Genomic DNA, 19,574 nt, shown 5'->3' with positions numbered 1-19,574 from the left:
TAATCAAACCTTTGCGGAAACCACAAAATAATGAATAACATAGCGAAACAACATGCTATAACCAAAAACACACTACTTACTGCTAGACAATAGAGCGCAGAGGAGCAGAACTCCAGTTATGGTTCTGCAGAACCCATTCATTTTCCAAATAGATGCAGCCATCCTCTCAGGTCGGCTTCGGCACGTCTGGCGGGACTTTCTGTGTGTGTGCCTGAAGGAAAAAAATGGTGGGAAGTGAGGGCGAGCTGTTGGGTCAGAAAGTCAGAGGTTCTCTTGTGAGGTCTGAGAGAGCAGGACAGACAAGAAGGATAAAGCCTGGTTTGTGTTTTGTCTCTCTTTATATGAGCCCGCTCCTTCAGCCTCCCTTGCTCAGCTCTTTCCACACCCCTTTTTTAACTGCCTCATGTTAACCCATTTCCCCCAAAGCAACGGCCCCTGCTTCCTCCCTTGTCCCAGTGTGTGTATGTGTGTGTGTGTGTGTGCGTGTGTGTGGAGTGATGTAGACTAAGCAGAGTGTGACGAGATGTTTCTGGGAAGTAGGCTGGGTGTTGTTTTAACTCAGCATTGTTGGTACTGGTTCATATTTGTTAAACTGAGGGACAAGTTCTACTGGTGGTATTTGGGTTGCTTGTCATGGTACTCAAGAGAAATGTTGATATAGTCATTTTAGAGTGTCCCAAAAAAGTAATTAACCCCATGCAGATTTCTTCTGTTTTTACTTTTCTGTAACACTTTAATGTTTCAGATTACCATGCAAATTGTAAAATAAGAGAAAGATAACCTGAGCAAAAACCAAATGCTGTTTCAAAATAACGATTTCATTTATTATAATAATAATCATCTTCATTGGTCATTGCACATGTACATTACAACGAAATTTGTCCTCTGCATTTAACCCTAACCCTTGTAGGAAGCTGTGGGCACAGAGGGAACAAAGGAAACAAAAGGGAAACAAAGGGAAAAAGCTTTCCAAGCCAACCCTGGGCCATATATGAAAATAACTGGTTGTACCACACATAGGGGCTGCAACTACAATCAATGGATGAGCACGTATAGACAGTGGACAGTCGCTTGAATTGACTTTGCAGCAATCCCTCATACTGAGCATGCATGCAGCAACAGTAGAGATGAAAACTCTCCTCCAGCAGAACCAGAACCAGGCTCAGTGTGAGCGGCCATCTGCCACGACCAACTGGGGTTTGAGAGAACAGAGTAGAGACAAAAAAAGCAGAACACAGAAGCACTGATCCAGTAGTACTTTCTATAGGAGAGAAAAGTGAAACATTAATGGTTATAGCTCCTTTAATGGCTTCATCTAGGGGAGGAAGGCAGCTAAGCAGATGAAATCTGAACCAGTTTTCAAGTCTAGAGTATGAAAGAGAGCACATTCAGTTAGTCACAGTAAAAGCTCAGCCACTAGCTATGTCTAGGAGAGAGACAGGGTAAAACACCTATTCAAATAGTTGTTCTCAACTTACCGCTTAAAGGTTTCAATGCAGCCACACATAATAAAAGTAAACCCCACTAAAGAACAAATGTGACTAAAAATCCAGAGAAAAACAGTAGTCATACTTTCATTAGCTTCACTTAACAAACATTCTTTCTGTGAACAAACAACTATGACATCTCCAAGTCATATGCATGGAATGTGAAATCAGTTTATTGTGAGGGAGTCATATGTTGTGAGATTGAAGCAGGACTGAAATTCAGGCAAGAGCCTCGAAGAAGCATGTTAGAAGGTTTTAATGATAAAGATGACAGAAACGTACAATGGAACTTTGACACGGAAATTACATTTTTGCTGTGCTCAGTGACCAAAACTAGGCTACTATGCAGTTTTTGCATTCAAACACAAATGAGCAATATGTTTACTAACACAAGTTGTACAGTATTACGAATGGAAAGTAATTTAGTGTGATACAAATTTCCAACTTTGCCACTTTGAATTCTTTAGGTGGGCCTTCTGTTTTTTGCCACCTTGGAACTTTGAAATCTGACTTTTAAAGAACAAATGAAACACATAAAAAACCACATCCTTAAACTAAATATGCTATGCCAATGAAAAATAATGGCTCTTTTTTATTTTAAAACAATACAAATGGGTTGGCTTTCTGTAAAAAGAAGCACTGATATAATAATTTTTAAGTATAAGACTTTCTGGATGTGCTTAACAAAGAACGAAGGGAGAAGAATTAAACAAATGGCTTTAAAGCAAAAATAAAAGGAAGCTAAATAAAAAAAATAAGAAATGAAAAAAGAGAAGATAAAACTTAAGGGGATGAAACACAGCTTATAAGCAAAGGAGTGTATACAGGAGAACATTTAAAGCAGTTTTTGCTCTAGTTGCACCTTGTCTGTATTCAACTCTTTTCAGTTTGGCATCTACAATATTAAAACCACATGTAGTCTGTTTAAATTTTCTTTAAGAAGATGTACCTGGACAACAGGACCAGCCCTTCCTCACTCTAGCATGTCACAGCTGAGAGGCCAGTGGAAGCACACGGAGTCTCTTACAATGCCTGGACACAGTTTTGGTCTGTCTCTGGACAGATGACAAGCATCCAGCAGTGAGTCATTATTGAGCCACAGAAGGAAATACACAAACCAAAAAGAACTTAAAGTAACACAGATGCGTAGTTTATTTAACAATCACACACATGTTGATTGAGAAAAATACCCAGTCTGTGGTCTGATATGTTTTCAGAGTGTAATAGCGAGTGGTAAAAGAGCATGTTGACATGGACATGTGCTGCTCAGGAGCTGCAGATCCACTGCTTAGATATTTAAAGCCTGTTCAAAAATGCTTTTCGAAAATAATTCAACCAACTCAATTGTAATCTAAAATACAAAAAAATATGATTCTAATCTACAAAGCTTACTTCCTATTAATCCATTAAAAACTACCAATATTAAGTTATTACTACTATTATTATTACTGAAATTGTTGGAAATGTATCACAAAATTGCAAACTTTCAGACCATGATGAGTTATTCTTCTGACGCATCCAAGGCTGTTCCTTTCAATCCAGGTGCTGAAGTGACTAACTTACTACCTCTGAGGAAAGATACACGCACACGCACACACACACACACACACACACACAAACACACACACACACACCCACACACAAACACACACACACACACACACACACAAACACACACACACACACACACATACACACACACACACACACACACACACACATCTATTCATCCATCACTGTTCTCTGATCCTATCTGCTCCAAACCCTGGAGGCTCTTCCAGGGCATCCCTATATTGTTCCCAAACTATCTCAGATCATTTCGGTTAGAGCTGATAAACTGAAATGTAATCATCACTGCAATATCACAATTGCAAGAGACTGCTAGGATGCAGCATTTGGTTGGATACTATAATCCAAGTGTCATGCATTGGGCTCTGCTTATTGATATTTTATTTTGCGATTTGGATAGACTCTACCTGCCCTTAATGGGCACACCCAATGTGCTTTTTTAGGGAATCAGGACTCTCACACTCACAGAAAGGCGTGGAGACCTTTGGAACTGGAAAGACAGAAAAAAAGTCAGAAATGTGGTTTCAGCACCTTGTTAGCAATGGTATCACAGATATATGTTTACCAGTTATTGTGCAGCCTACTTTAAAGGTAAAATTGTAACTTCAGTGTCCCATTCTTCTGTTGCAGATATGTTGTTATTTCTCTGTTTTCATTCAGGACTTTGAGTATGTATCTGTTAAGATAAAATCCTCAGAACAAAAAGAAAGCTGTAAACATTCAAGATTTATGTTCTCTAAAAATATAAAAATACTGATATTAAATATAGCTTTCAGACGGAGTTCATCAAAACCTATTCTACTATATCACCTTATTTTATAAAAAATTATCACCTAAGTATGTAGTTGTTACAACAACTGGACAGTGCATATCTGTAAGCATAATCCTGCTATAGTTTTGGGATTTTGCTTTTATTGATGAAAATACACAAAGAATCTCTGTGTTGTAGCAAGGGGGTTGAGGAGGGGTATTGCAGGATATCACGAGGATCAGCACAAGGGAGCAGGAACTCTGACCCTCAGGGACATTTTTCACTTGTTTGTTTTTTTCTTCTTTTAGAAGTTTATGCTGTGTAAGATTAAAATATCTGTTCTTATGTAACTAGGACTGAGAGTAAACAGTGCTGGCCAAACCCAACTGGAGTGTTTATCACTAAAAAGCTTGATCTTCAGTCTCCATAGACCAATGCCCATGGTTACAATTAAAGTCCCAGTTGGCAGTCGACAGGACAGCTTTGCAGTGGGTGATAAAAACATCATAGAATCAGTGACTGTCTTCATTTCAGGAGACCTCCAGCACATCGTGCCTCAGACCCCCTCCTCAAAAATAAAATCACCAAGGAATGCTCCTGCCCCGCGGAAAAAGATAATATCATAAAACAATGTCATTATAACAATCTAACCCCTACTGATCATCTGTTTTGCATGCTTTCACTGGTATTTTAATTATTTTTATTTTTGGTAATAAGCCTTCTTTGGAGTGCCCCAGACCCATCAGAGTCTGGGGCATGTGCCCATAGGGACACGGTGAAAACCACCAACCAGGCACAACCCTCCTACCAGGAACCACCCAGCAGACAAGCAAATCCCACCCCAGTACAAGGCCCCCCACAGAACCCCCACCCTCCAACCACAGCATGCCATACAGCGGAGGACAGAACGCAGCAAAGAGGACCCAAAACAAAAGCCATGCACAAAGCCCACAATGCACAAATGCACTTCCAACCAGCCTCCAAAAATAATGCCCCCCCTCGAAAGTGCACCCCTGTGAAAAGAAGACCCACAGCATCCAAACCCAAGAACACATGCTAGACATCCATACACCAGCCAGAAGCAGCTCCGTGAGAAAACCTACACCGAAGCCCACAAAGGACAGAGAGCCCACAGAAAACCAAACCCTGCCGAGAAGCCGAGATCACTCCACCCTGAACAATTCCGGCCAGCCCACCCGCCCAATCCATGCAGACCCCTCAGACCCCTTCCCCAGACAGAATCGGAACCGAGAACAATCAGGAACCAGAACCAAAACAAGGAACCAGAATCCGAATCGGAACCTCCCAGACCCAAACGATGTCTATCTTCACCCAAGGCCAACAACCCACCCCCTACACCCACACCGACATTCGAACAACTCCCAGAACACATAAGACACTAGACACCTAGGTTGACTTTACCCCACCCCCTCCCACAGACACTCCGCCCCACCAGCAGAATGCACTCCTTAAAGGAGAGAGCACCTGCAATATGATGGTACCTCCCCGCCAGTTTCGGAGGCACCTAAGACCACCAATGCACCGAAGCAGCATATGCACTGGCAGGTTGTAAAATGCCAGGGTTGTTCCAGATGGGTGTAAGTCTGCATGGAATTAGAGAAGAGGCTCTAATTTTCAAAAACTCCTACTATGCTGTCAGAGAGGAGCTTATATTGAGGCTTTTAACCTCTTAAGCCCCCCGCCCCCCGGAAACGGTGGAAGCTCCAGGTTCTTTTTTTTTTCCATGTTTATTGCTCCAACTTCCCTTACTTAAACATAGACATGTGTGGTATCCTCTGAAACATCAGACTCCTGGCTAAAAGCTGATATAAACCATTTCTACGAACACCAAACACAGTTAAAACTACAGGTAGTTCAATCAGAAAAATGCAGGAAGTAAACGCATTCTACAAAGTGGATTCACCGGATGTCTTGGCGTCTGCTTCCTGATTGGTGGGATTTATGTGAAAGACGTGGAGAAAACTTTATTCTACTGGCTCAAAGGATGAAAAGGAGGGGTCATTTGTGCAATTCAGCCAATCCAAACTTGAGTTATTGGCGTGCGTAATATAGGTTGTTATTGTAAACACTGTGTACGCTATCCCGGCATGATCAATGATGAGCTGGATTATGCAGTTATGCCGCTTGAAAGGTATGTAATTTTAGTTTTGTTGCGAAATACTTTTAAAGATTGATTTTCTTTTTACACTTCGTGATGTCACATTATAAATGGATTTGTAAGCCACACAGAAGAAGATAGTACTGAAATGTTTGCATCTGTTATTAGCCCCGACACCCCCACCTGCCCGGTAAACAAAGGTGTTGTGAACACATACATTCATTCCTAGTTGTCCATAAATTGATGTTATTTTATTTTTAGCGATGCTGTTACGTATTTTATTGCAAAGATGATTTTTTTTTTACACTGGTGCTTCCTGTTCAATAAATGTGCTCCAGTATGATTCAACATACCATTTTTCTTGTTCTATTGAAAAGTAAAAAAAAATAAATGTGGGTAATAAAAATAGCTGTTTTAGACATGTAAAAAGTAGTTTATTACTTTTTTTAAGTAAAAACACAAGAAATCTCCACTTTTGCAGAGGTTGCCGAATTGTGCCATATGGTGCCAAAGGAAAAATGCCTACGGATGTCTTTACTAAAACCTCTGTAAGTTTGCTTCAGTTTGCATCAGCTGCATGAAACTTTGCGCATGTCCACAAGTGGATATAGGGTTTTCAAAAGTTTGTAGTCTTCCTCAAGATATTTCTAAAAGGTTTATATGTTGTACAATGCAGGAAAAATTCTGGCGAGCGAAAAAATCTTCAGCATACATGTCGTTTTATATTTGAGCTAACAAATGGTAGGTATGAAATATTGTTGCATAATATCTGTTCTACATCTAGCCGGGGTTCATCTAGAGGACTGTGTTTAAACCATTTTGACATGTATTGTGGCCTATTGGCTAAGAAGTAATGATGAAAGTTTGGCAGACCTTGTCCTTCTTTATCTTCCAGAGAGTCCAGAGATTTAAACCAGTCAGAAGACAGTTTATTTGGGATCATTGAGAATTAGTAATTGATTTTTGGCAAGACCATCATTTTTACTCAAGCAGCTCTGCCCATGAGTGATGTGGGTAGAGATTTCCATCTAGCAAGATCAACTTCCACTCTTTTTATCAAAGCGAGATGTGGTTTAGTTTTGTTAAATCTACCAAACTAGGAGAAACATTAATACCCAAATATGTAATATGCCCTGACTGCATTTGTGTATTAAGAGAATTGTAGAAAGAACTATTAATTGGAAGAACTGTAGATTTTGAACAAATTTATACAATAATCTGAAACTCTTGAGAAAGAATTTATCAATCCAATTACCTGAGAGAGAGAGAGGTTTGTGAAAGCTGAAGAAGAAGTAATACATTATTTGCATAAAGACTGATTTTATGTTCAATATTTATGCATTTTATGCCTTTAATATCTTCAGTTTAGTTTGCTGCCGCTAGTGGTTTAATAAAAATAGCAAATAATGACGGAGAAAGTGGGCATCCCTGCCTGGTGTCCCTATGAAGACAGAAGCTGGAAGTTTGGTTATTTGTCCTGATACATGCTGCTGGGGAACTGTATAATATTTTTAACCAGTTTATGAAAGAGTTTCCCAAACCAAATTTAATCAGTGCTGCAAAACAAGAATTTTCAGTTAAATCTTATCAAATGCATTTTCTTCATCTAGATAATATGTTAGTTTAAATGTTTTTACTGTAGGAATAACCTATTAAATTAAATAACCTGCGGGAATTATTATTTATTATTATGAGAGAAGTTACCTTTTCTAGTCTTTTTGTGAGGACTTTACAGATTCTTTTGAGATCAACTTTTAGAAGGGATATAGGATGGTACCTGGTAGAAAATACTGGATCTTTGCCTGGTTTTAACAGGAAAGTAATGTTGGCAGAATTTGTATTTGGCAGAAGTCCACTATTTTTCTTGGTTTCCTGCAAGATTCTGGGGTATGTTGGAGCCTACAAATTCCAGAAATCTTTGTAGAACTCTATTGGAAATCCATCAGGCCTTTTTATTGGGCATGCTTTTGAGGGCTTCCTGAATTTCAGCTGATGTCAGTGGTAGATCCAGGGTAATCGCTTGACTATCTGATAATTTAGGGAATGTTACTTTATTCAGAATTTGATCAATGTTGTCATCTGATGGGTCTAGCTGTGGTGAGTATGAAGCTTTGTAAAAATGTCAGAAAGTGCTGTTTATTCTTTCAGGATCATAAACTGTATTCCCTGTCAGTTCTTCAACAGCAAATATAGTTATCTTCTTTATTTATTTTTAGCTGGTTTGATAAAAAGCTACCTGATTTATTGCCATGTTCAAAGTTTTCTATTCAAAGTCTTTGTACAAAGAATTGGGTTTTTCTGTCAATAATTTTGCTCAATTCTAGTTTTGCTTTATGTATTTTGACCAGCATTTCCTCTCGTTGGGAAGCTTCTAACAATTTAATGTTTTTTTCTAATTCCTGAATACGTTTGTTATTTTCTTTTGTTCTTATGTGATGAGATTAATTTAACTCTCATCACTGCTGTCCCTGCCCTCCCAGGGAGGTCATTACAGTCCAAATATAAAGTCCACCCTTCTTTTAAATAAATAAGCAATGATGTAATAAACTTCCAGGTTTTGCTTTGTGGGTTTTCTTTCTTATTTACTAGAGTTAAAGAGACAGGAGTGTCGGGGGAGGACTGTGGGTCGGACCAAAGCGCAGACAAGAGCTCGGTAGCCGCATCATAATTTATTCCACACTCCAGGTAGTATGGCAAAACGTAGCAAAACGAAGCATGAACAAAACATAGTCATGGTACACGTAGCATAAACGAAGCATAGACAAAGCATAGACATAGAAACTTAGACAACACCGACATAGAAACAAGGAACCAGCAAGGAACTAAACAAACAGAACAACTAATATACAGAGAGCACAGAGAGGGGAACAAAAGGCAGGTAATCAAAGAAACAGGGAACAGGTGTGACAAGGAACAGGTGAAACAAATACAAAGGCTGAGGATGGGTGAAAGGACTGAAACAGAAAACACAAACTAAGCAAGAGAATAAATCGGAGGAGGAAATAAAGAACTAGAATAACTATGAACTAAAGTAAACAGAGAAACTAGAGGGGAACATAGAAACAATAACTTAAGAAATAAACAAAGAGCCATACGGAGAATCAAAATTACAAAATAAACCAACAAGTCCAAAATGTCACTCCATGACAAGGAGCATGACCGCTGACAGCTATAGGGTGTATCTCAGTGTCTGAAATGTCAGTCAACAACAAGCTGCTGACCAAGAAATAATCCAGATATTAAGAGTGATGGACATGTGGCATGATGGACCAATGGGAATGACATGAGAATAATGTATATTCTTTACAGGTGGGGTGAAGAGATCGCCATGCATCGCAAAGTCCGTAAACACTCATGAACTGCACTATATTTATTAATTGCCAACTGCGCTAAGTCCCTGTTGTGCTCAGCCTGTCTATTTCTTCATTTAGACCAAAGTTGAGATCGCCCCAAGAACAAGTGAGCAATCCAAGTTTTCAGGCAGTGTAGAAAAAACAAATATGGAAGAATGGGGGGTCATCAACATCTGGGGTATATATGCCGACAAGACATGACTTGGTTATCTATAGATATTTTTATTATTATAACTCTACCTTCTGGATCTGTAACTGTAATACTGTAAAGTTAATATATTTCTAAATTATGAGTGGTACTCCCCTTTGTCTAGAATTATTGCAGGCAGAAAACAAATTAGGGAACTCATGTTTAAGACCATTTGCAGTTGTGGCAATTTATGAATCTTTTATAACAAGACAACATCTGCCTGTAAGTTGCTTAAAAATCTTGAAATTTTTTTGTGGTGCTGACTCTATGCACATTCCATGTGACAAACATTAGTGTGCCAATAGTAGCATCTACATACTTGAGCTTAGACTACAAAATTGCAGCGAAAAAATAAAAATTGCTTAGCCGGAAGTCCATGACCTTGTTAGCTGCCATATCTACAAAAAACTTTTGGGGGAATATAACTAATGGTTGTGTAGTACATAACTAACTTGAAGGTCCTGAGTCACATTAAGCATTGTATAAAATATAACTAAAGTTGCATGATATGTATTTTAGAGAGCCATCTAGGGGTATCTTTAAAGTGAGAGATTATACTACTGGAATAAAAAATTTATTTAATTTGATCGATTAACATTTTTTGCACCTCTTTACCAGTGGTGCAATATTTGCGGCCAGCACTGTACCAAATGTATTTTTATGTGGCTAAAGGTATGAGTATGTATATGTAGGAATTACCATGAGATTGTTTTTGCTTTGAACAGCAGCAAAATTTAAGATATAGTTAGATTTCTTTTTTTTTTTTTTTAAATATACCATTGTTTAATCCTAGCTCATTGGGTCTGGACTTCTTTTAAACTTGACAGTGTGTTCTAAAGATCATTTTGAAAACCAGCAACAGACTTTGAGGTCAGATATTTATGAGCCACATAAATAAGCATATTATTTTTAGTGCTGTCAATAGATTAAAACAATTGAGAGATTAATTAACTATGATCTGTAATTAATTGATCTAATTAATCTCCTTTTTAATCTCACCTAAAAATTGCTGAGAAAGGCCCTTAACTTGATTGAGATATTTCAATTTCAATTTGTTACATTATTGTGGTAAATCAAAAGATTGATATATAACAAAAAAGTGGTTTTATAAAGTAATTTATTGTTTTGAACAGATGCAGTTTTAGCCATTTACATTCCGCTGTACAGGTCCTTCTCAAAATATTAGCATATTGTGATAAAGTTCATTATTTTCCATAATGTCATGATGAAAATTTAACATTCATATATTTTAGATTCATTGCACACTAACTGAAATATTTCAGGTCTTTTATTGTCTTAATACGGATGATTTTGGCATACAGCTCATGAAAACCCAAAATTCCTATCTCACAAAATTAGCATATTTCATCCGACCAATAAAAGAAAAGTGTTTTTAATACAAAAAACGTCAACCTTCAAATAATCATGTACAGTTATGCACTCAATACTTGGTCGGGAATCCTTTGGCAGAAATGACTGCTTCAATGCGGCGTGGCATGGAGGCAATCAGCCTGTGGCACTGCTGAGGTCTTATGGAGGCCCAGGATGCTTCGATAGCGGCCTTTAGCTCATCCAGAGTGTTGGGTCTTGAGTCTCTCAACGTTCTCTTCACAATATCCCACAGATTCTCTATGGGGTTCAGGTCAGGAGAGTTGGCAGGCCAATTGAGCACAGTGATACCATGGTCAGTAAACCATTTACCAGTGGTTTTGGCACTGTGAGCAGGTGCCAGGTCGTGCTGAAAAATGAAATCTTCATCTCCATAAAGCTTTTCAGCAGATGGAAGCATGAAGTGCTCTAAAATCTCCTGATAGCTAGCTGCATTGACCCTGCCCTTGATAAAACACAGTGGACCAACACCAGCAGCTGACACGGCACCCCAGACCATCACTGACTGTGGGTACTTGACACTGGACTTCTGGCATTTTGGCATTTCCTTCTCCCCAGTCTTCCTCCAGACTCTGGCACCTTGATTTCTGAATGACATGCAGAATTTGCTTTCATCCGAAAAAAGTACTTTGGACCACTGAGCAACAGTCCAGTGCTGCTTCTCTGTAGCCCAGGTCTGGGGAATGCGGCACCTGTAGCCCATTTCCTGCACACGCCTGTGCACGGTGGCTCTGGATGTTTCTACTCCAGACTCAGTCCACTGGTTCCGCAGGTCCCCCAAGGTCTGGAATCGGCCCTTCTCCACAATCTTCCTCAGGGTCCGGTCACCTCTTCTCGTTGTGCAGCGTTTTCTGACACACTTTTTCCTTCCCACAGACTTCCCACTGAGGTGCCTTGATACAGCACTCTGGGAACAGCCTATTCGTTCAGAAATGTCTTTCTGTGTCTTACCCTCTTGCTTGAGGGTGTCAATAGTGGCCTTCTGGACAGCAGTCAGGTCGGCAGTCTTACCCATGATTGGGGTTTTGAGTGATGAACTAGGCTGGGAGTTTTAAAGGCCTCAGGAATCTTTTGCAGGTGTTTAGAGTTAACTCGTTGATTCAGATGATTAGGTTCATAGCTCATTTAGAGACCCTTTTAATGATATGCTAATTTTGTGAGATAGGAATTTTGGGTTTTCATGAGCTGTATGCCAAAATCATCTGTATTAAGACAATAAAAGACCTGAAATATTTCAGTTAGTGTGCAATGAATCTAAAATATATGAATGTTAAATTTTCATCATGACATTATGGAAAATAATGAACTTTATCACAATATGCTAATATTTTGAGAAGGACCAGTATTTGAGACTAGTCCCAAGTGCTGCTTTCAACTTGTAGTTTCTGTCACTAGGGCAGAAATATTGCTGAGCTCTTTTTTTTTTTTTTTCCAAATAATTAAAAAATTAAAACATCAGATCCGTATAAAATGCTGTAAGTTAACATATAAAATGGCAAGAACACTTTTATGAACTATAAAATTATTGAACACTGAACTTGTTGCTTTTCCTCTGCTTCAGATAACAAAATACATAAAACAGACCTATCAATCACAATGCTGTAAGCAAGCACACCAAAAATAATTGTTCATCATAACAAAAATAAAGTGCTGAAACAATCACTTCTAGTAGGCAGAGGACATAGCAGCTTTGCTGACCTCATGCCTCTTATTTCTTCTTCTTCAGCCAGTCGCTGAGACAGACCAACTTGGTCACATTTTCTGGGAGCAAAGCTGCCCTTTTCTTTTGTACTATGTGGCCTGCAAGGTTAAACAGTCTTTCACAAGGTATGGAGGTTGCCAGGGAGGCCAGGTACTTGCGTGCTAGGGCTGACAGCTTTCCATAGGCTCCTGAGTGAGCATACCACCACTGCAGGGGACAGTCATCAATACTGATGCTGGGCTCTCCTCTGTAGTGCTGCAGACATCATTCCATCTTCTTCTGAGTCAGAGTCAGACCCCAGCAGGAGAATGCTCCTCTTCTTCTGAGCTGCTTCATCATACTCTGTGGAGGGCTGGAGAGTAGCTTCTCTTCTGGGCTCTGCTGCTTGGAGCATGTTCTCCAGACTGGTCCACACCTAAATGAATGAATAACTTAATAGATGGATGAGTGAATGATTATCATTAACACTAAGTGCAGTAGATGTTTTTTTTGTTTTATTTTATGAAGCATTTTGTGTTGCATTTTTATGTGTGAAAAGTGCTATATAAATTAATTTTTCTTTTGATAAATTTGACTCTTTCATCCAGCTTATCCTTATAGTCTTTACCTGTTCCCTCTTTTCTCTTGGAAGACATTTCAAATCCTTAAAACGTGGATCCAGTGCTGTGGCCAACTTGAACCATGTCTCATTGGCATCAACTCGCCGTGCTGCCAGGTCCCTCTGGAACGCGTTCTTGAACTTTACCACATAGGCTGGATCATCATCAGTGATGTCCATGACACGGTCCAGATGGCGAAAAGCAGGCAGCACTACAGAGCAAGAGATGTAGGCCTCACCACCCAGCAGCTCAGTCAAATACCTACAGAGGTGGATAAGTTTGCAAAAATAAACTTAGCTGGATATTTAAACTAAAGTGTCACTGATTTCCAATTTAATTGTTCTGAAATGTAACTACCTAACATGTGACAATAGTTTTTGATTAAAATGGACGTGTTTATTTGGGCTTACCTGCATGGTTCAAGCAGGACCTCCAGCCTCTGCAGTTTCCCCCACTCAGCTTCGTTTGGCATGACCAATCTGTGGTTCTGTTGATCCAATGTAGCCTGGACAGCCTCTCGGTTGAGTAGGAGGCGTGAGACCGTTTCTAGTGTCAAATTCCACCTGGTCGGTACATCTTGTAGAAGTTGCTCGCTCTTTTTTCCAAGTGCTACTTGTTGCTGGTTAAGTTCTGTGGTACTCGCAGGGCTTTGTTTAAAATGGCCAACAATCTTGCGGCACTTTGCCAGTACACCGGCAAACCCACTACTATGGAGGCAGACCGTGATGGTCCTCTGGAGAAGGTGAGCATTGCAGGCGATGTGCTCGTATGGAAGGGCTCTCATAGCAGCCAGCATGTTTGCTGCATTGTCTGTACCAATGGTGGATATCTTCTTTTCAATTCCCCGGTCATGTACCACCTTGAGGAACTGTTCGGCCCATTTATCAGCAAAGTGCCTGGTTTCTGTTTTCATGACGGTCAGTGCAAATGAGTCGAGGTTCCACTCACCATCAATAAAGTGTCCGGTCACTCCCAAATAGCTGTGATTGCCAGCTGAGGTCCAATGATCTCCGGTTATAGCAACATAGTTGGGCGAGTCCTTCACCAAAATCTCAAGTTTGTTTTTCTTTTCACCATCGTACATCTTGCCGATTTTGGTCGTCAGTGTCGACCTGGACGATGGCTTGTATGATCGGTCATTGGACGCATTTTGCAACACCTGTTAATCCCTCGTCTTCCACTATATTAATCGGCCTGCAGTTCAACGCTAACCACTTGGCAAGAACATTTGTCAGCCTGTCGGTTGCAGACTTGCTCATACATGGGGCGTTCTCTTCGAGTTTATATTGGCAAAGAGCTTTGCTGTGGCTTGCAAAATTGCTAATGTCTTCGCTGCTAACATTAACTGTGGCGGCGGCACTCGCGACTGGGTGCTTTGCGTTGATGTGGTAAGCAAACTCCTTCTTACAAAGAAGGCATATCACTCTACCTTTATCAATGGTGCCGTCGGGGTGTTTTTGGAATGTAAATGTCCCATTCATTGGACCGACAACTCTCATATGCTCCTCCATTTTCGCGTCTCTTCTCCGCTACTCACTTGAGCTTATCAGCTCATACACACCCATGGCAGCCAATCAATGTCCACTTCAGGGTGTGACTGACCATTGTTTTCCACCCTCAATAACTCAAGTGCAAGAAGAAGCCCAATGCATAAAAAAACAGATTTCATAAAAAGGGAACTCTCATACAGAAATAGTAGAGTTGGAGATTAAAAATTAGATTAACACGATTAAAAAACATAACGCGCTAAGCATGACTGTAATTAATTAATCGCAATTAACGCGATAATTTGACACCCCTAATTATTTTGTGATGCCATCAAAAACAGTCTTAAAAAAATCTTAGATGGGAACCGTCATAAAAATAAAACTATATACAAATGTTTTTGGGAGTTGGGAGGTTATCCTCCTTTTCTTTTCAGTGTGCTCAGGAAACTGAGTATATAGGAACCTTGTTTAAGAGTTATTTTTTCCTATTTTCTTGAAATAAATGTGACAACTTGGAGAAGAAAGAACAAAAGTCCTCCTTTTTCATGTAATGTCACCATCAGGACTTCCTAATTTAATCCGTCTATCACCACACTAGGATCTAAGTCAATATCTGTTGCCTGCTGTTCTGTGTTTCACTTGTTGTCTGTTAACAGTAGAACATCCTGCCTGACATGTGTCTACTGAAGTATGCAGAGAAACCCAATGATGACCCCAAAGCTACAAAGACAAACAAAGAAATATTGCACTATCTTGATGGCCTGCTTTCCATGCCGCTTGCATAAAAGCATGTGGAACAGGAGCTGAGTCTTTTTTAGTTTAATGGCTGTGCGGCACCAGGGAGCTCTGCAAAAAATGATCAACAAAGAACTACTCGATGCTTTCGGCAATATAGTTTAACTCTACAAACCCCCAGGCCTCTGAAGAATATTTCCCACATTCTCAGTAACGGTTAAAAACACTCCAAAACTACTTTTGAGGGAAAACAGAGTTATTTTGGAGTTATTTTCTTCAGCTGGCACAGGATAAGATTACGTGTTCACAAGCCAGCATGGAATCACATATAAAGATATGATGTGAGGAGAGAATCTACTGCCAAACAGAACATGTTTCCAGTTTGTTTTACTTTTCACAGCTAATTTGTCTTCTTGGAAACTATGCTCATCAAATTTGAACTGAACTGGTTGATAGTTTATTTAAAAAGATAAACATCATAGGAATTTGGAAAAGTACAGGATACAAATATACCAGAATTTGTTGTACATTTTATACAATTTTTCCTGCCATGTTGATGTTTTAAATTATTGAAGAGAAAACTGAAAAACAGCAATATGAGCTACCTAAACAAAAACATGTTAGGATTACACAGGTTCCTCAGATTTGTCAGATGCACATCCATGGTGTGAATCTACCATCCCGCCAACACCAAAGATGCTCTATCAGATTGAGATCTGGTGGTTGTTGAGGCAATTTGGAGTACAGTGAACTCATTTTTACAGGCAAGACACCAGTTTGAGATGGTTTGAGCTTTGTTACATGACGCATTACTCTGCTGGAAGTAGTCATCAGAAGATGGGTGCACTGTGGTCATGTAGGGATGGGCATGGTCAGCAGAAACACTAATATAGGCTATGGTATTTCAACAATTTGAATGAGGACTGTTGATATTCACAAGTTAAAAGGTTTTTAGTGATTATTTTTGCCAATAAGATGTAATGAGAAACTAAATAAAAAAAAAAAAACTTAAACATTACTTTGTTAAATTATTTTTGTTATGTTTTTTTATTAATTATTTTCCTTATTTCTTATTTTTTCAAGGAGAGATGAAAGATGTGTGCAGTTTTAGGCGGTACGGTGGCCCTGAGTGGTCACGGCAATGCTTCATTAATCCTCAATTGAGTTAAGAACACATGGGAAGGCCTAAGAATCAATTTGAAATTGGTTACGATATATAAGAATAACATTGTTCAGAATAAACTGAGATGTTTTGGATTCGGGAGTTTGGCACCAAAATTTTCAACAGCTCATAACCTTTGCCACAAATTCCAGATTTTTCAAGAACAGCAAAAACTGACTAAGAATGAAAGATGAATAATTTTTTGTTATTAATGAATGCATGTTGTACAAACATTGTATTTCATATGAAATTGCAATAAAATTATCCATATAAAATGTTTTTCCCTGTGGAGGGAGGTAGAGAGAAATGTATTAGTGAAATTCTTACCCAATCACAGGAAATATTGCTGGCAGTCTTTAAATAATCTAGCCAAAAAAAGGAAAAATAATAACCAACAATCTTCTTTATCTGTGTGTCATTTTGTGAGACATTTAGAGGTTTGTGCTGTTTTTCTCTTTGAGACAAGTTTTAAAAAGCAAATCCAAATTTCCTTCTCTCTCTCTGTCTCCTGCTACCCTTCTCTGTCTTTTTGGCTCTCTGTTGTTGATCTGGTACAGATGTTCTTTTTAAGCACTCCCTTCTGATGGGAGCCTCCTCCTATTGTTCATAAACTCACTCCCTGCACCCAATTAACAGAACAAATGTAAATGCTTGATGAGCAGACAACCATGCATTCCTAATCTTGGACATATCCTCTCAGAACCCTGACAGTTAGACAACATGTCAATATTTTCCCTATATTTTGGAGAGTTGCACCTGAGAGAAGAATATTTAAATACCTAAATTCATTGTTCTCTGAGCAATTTGCCCACTTTGTCCCCAGCTTCATTATGTCCTTTCTCTTTTTGAAAAGGGCAAACTCTGCAGGCATGCAACTAGCCCTAATTGGCTCTGATTGGGAAACATCTCGAAGTGATTTATTCTCGAGGACAAGAGGGCTGTGAAAGCTCCGGGTGTAAATGATTTTGAATCATGACCCCAGGATTTTTAAATCCCTGCTCAACATTTTCTTTCAACATATTTATTCATCTTGATGCAGAAGAAAGCACACATGGGAAGGAGGCCAGATCATATAATACTTCAAAAAGCATATCCCAGCTGGTATTTCATGTCTATGCATTTTGTATGTATTATCCTAGCTTCTGCTGTTACATTCATGGAATATGTTAGGCTAAGTCAAGTACAGTATCTATCCTATCCTGTTTACAGCTTGCCATGTTACAACCTTTAACCTCTGTATATTATTTATTGGGTTTAATGTTACACAAACACAGTGTAGTGCATATTTGTGATGCGGTGGGGAAATTATACATGGTTTTATTAATTTATTTATTTTTTCTAATACATTTCTGAAAAGTGTGACGTGCATTTAATTTAGCTTAATTTAGCTGTTTGTTGTTTTGGGTAATATCTACCATGTTTGCAGATCTACAGATTAAACTTTTTGTCAGTTCTTCTCTACAACACACTTCAAGCTCAGTTAGATGGATTAAGAGCATCTGTGAACATCAGTTTTCCCCCACACATTCTTAATTGAATTGAAGTCGGACTTTGACTAGGCCTTTCTAGCTCTAGCTGTATGTTTTGGGTTGCTAGCCTGCTGAAAGGTAACCTTTTCACCAAGTTTTTGAAGCTTCCAATGGACTTTCTTCTTGGATTGACTGAAAAGATGGCGCCAGCATGTTCGGCTCACCATATGTCAGACTTGCTTCTTTGTTTTCTGCTTTTTTTCCATTTGTTATTAGCTTTGTCCAACAATGGCTTCCTTTTCACCACTCTTCCATAAAGGCCAGATTTGTGGAGAATATGATTAATAGTTGTTCAGTCAACAGATTCTCGATTTACTAATTAGGTAAATACTGAAGGCATTTGGCTGCACTTGATTTTACTTATTGGTAAAACAGGGAAGGGGGCTCAGAATAAATGCACACCACCTATGCATCATTTTACTTCCCCTTAACAGATATGCATTGTTTTGGTCTTTCATACGTTACTCCAGTAAAGTAAATAGAAGTTTGTAGTTGTAATGTGACAAAATGTAAAAAGAAGTATGAATGGATTTGTGAATCACCGTGACAATTTTCATTGACCACAGCTGTAACAAGCAGAAAAAACGATAGGATGAATAAAAAATAATAAAAACAAAATCTCTCAACAGTTCATAAAAATTTTGTCATGTATTCCTGTTCCTGTTCTGATTTTATAGATACTTTCCAAATATCAGTTGCCCATGATAAACTGCATGTTTATTACAGCACATGGTCAGATAAGGTCTGTTGGGATTCATTTATTCTATTTAGGCTCCTCAGGTGGCTCTAATTATTGATTTGATACATCTATATGGCACATTCACATTAATCAATCAAAGTGCCTCCAGAAATGGTTAATTCTTGCTGATTGTAAACCTGCGCAAATTTGTAGACAAAGGATGTTGAAAATGTATAGTTTGTTTTTTTAAATGTTTCACAAAGGAGAAGACCTATTCATATTTTATATTATTTTAAATTTATATTTTAGTAAAATATATATAACTACATTGTTTAAGCCTTCATTTACAATCACTGTTATTTCTGTTACTGATTTTCACACACTGAGCCATTAGATGGCACTATAAGCTCAGATCATTTTAGGACTATCCCAAGCCCACTGCAGAGGTGAAAGCTGTTGCATTTGAAGAAAAACACAAACAAACTAGAGTCTTACACTCTTGTGGTGAAAAAAAGAACAAAACATTGTCCAGCCTGTGCTGCTTTTCAGTTTCTTGTTTTAAAAACGGTGTATTCTTTCCAGGACTTTATGACATAAGCATCTCAGTTATTAAGTTAAAGAGCAGAATATAGCTATGAAAAAGCCATTTATTATGAGAGACTTGAAAGAAAACCAGCATAATCCAGAAGGAAAATAATGGGCAAAGAAAGCAAAATTTTTAGACAACACATTGTTTCAGATGAGACTAGATTGCCTCCAGACATCACAAAGCAAACCTATCATGAAACTCTCTGGTGTTTCTGGGTGTGGCGATGGGTGGAGG

General features: G+C 38.8%; 2 protein-coding genes across 2 annotated transcripts in view; both read right to left on the bottom strand.

Annotated features, from left to right (window-relative positions):
• The window catches only part of cd34 (CD34 molecule), a 29,539-nt gene extending 29,149 nt beyond the window's left edge, over positions 1–390 (bottom strand). Inside the window, exon 1 of the mRNA XM_047377573.1 lies at positions 81–390. Coding sequence (XP_047233529.1) covers positions 81–162 — 82 coding nt within the window. The 5' untranslated portion in view covers positions 163–390. The remainder of the gene's footprint in view (positions 1–80) is intronic.
• Positions 391–12,449: 12,059 nt separating this feature from the next.
• Positions 12,450–13,978, bottom strand: LOC124875858 (zinc finger BED domain-containing protein 4-like). Its single transcript, XM_047378259.1, has 2 exons — positions 13,570–13,978; positions 12,450–13,420 (listed from the first exon to the last, which is right to left on the bottom strand). Exons 1-2 carry the CDS (start codon positions 13,953–13,955, stop codon positions 13,060–13,062), a joined length of 747 nt encoding a protein of 248 aa, XP_047234215.1. The 5' UTR covers positions 13,956–13,978; the 3' UTR covers positions 12,450–13,059.
• Positions 13,979–19,574: the final 5,596 nt, after the last annotated feature.

This window comes from Girardinichthys multiradiatus, chromosome 1 (assembly GCF_021462225.1).
Source record: "Girardinichthys multiradiatus isolate DD_20200921_A chromosome 1, DD_fGirMul_XY1, whole genome shotgun sequence".
Classification (NCBI taxonomy): domain Eukaryota; kingdom Metazoa; phylum Chordata; class Actinopteri; order Cyprinodontiformes; family Goodeidae; genus Girardinichthys; species Girardinichthys multiradiatus.
The sequence above is the reverse complement of the archived record's forward strand: the minus strand, read 5'-3'. Positions and strand labels throughout refer to the sequence as shown.

What these genes read in the sequence shown, in the direction of transcription:
- LOC124875858 (XM_047378259.1), bottom strand. Translation starts at nt 13,955, where the DNA reads ATGCTGGCTGCTATGAGAGCCCTTCCATACGAGCACATCGCCTGCAAT. An exon ending in GTCCTGCTTGAACCATGCAG is followed by an intron (nt 13,421 to 13,569) that starts GTAAGCCCAAAT and finishes CCACCTCTGTAG; the next exon opens with GTATTTGACTGAGCTGCTGG.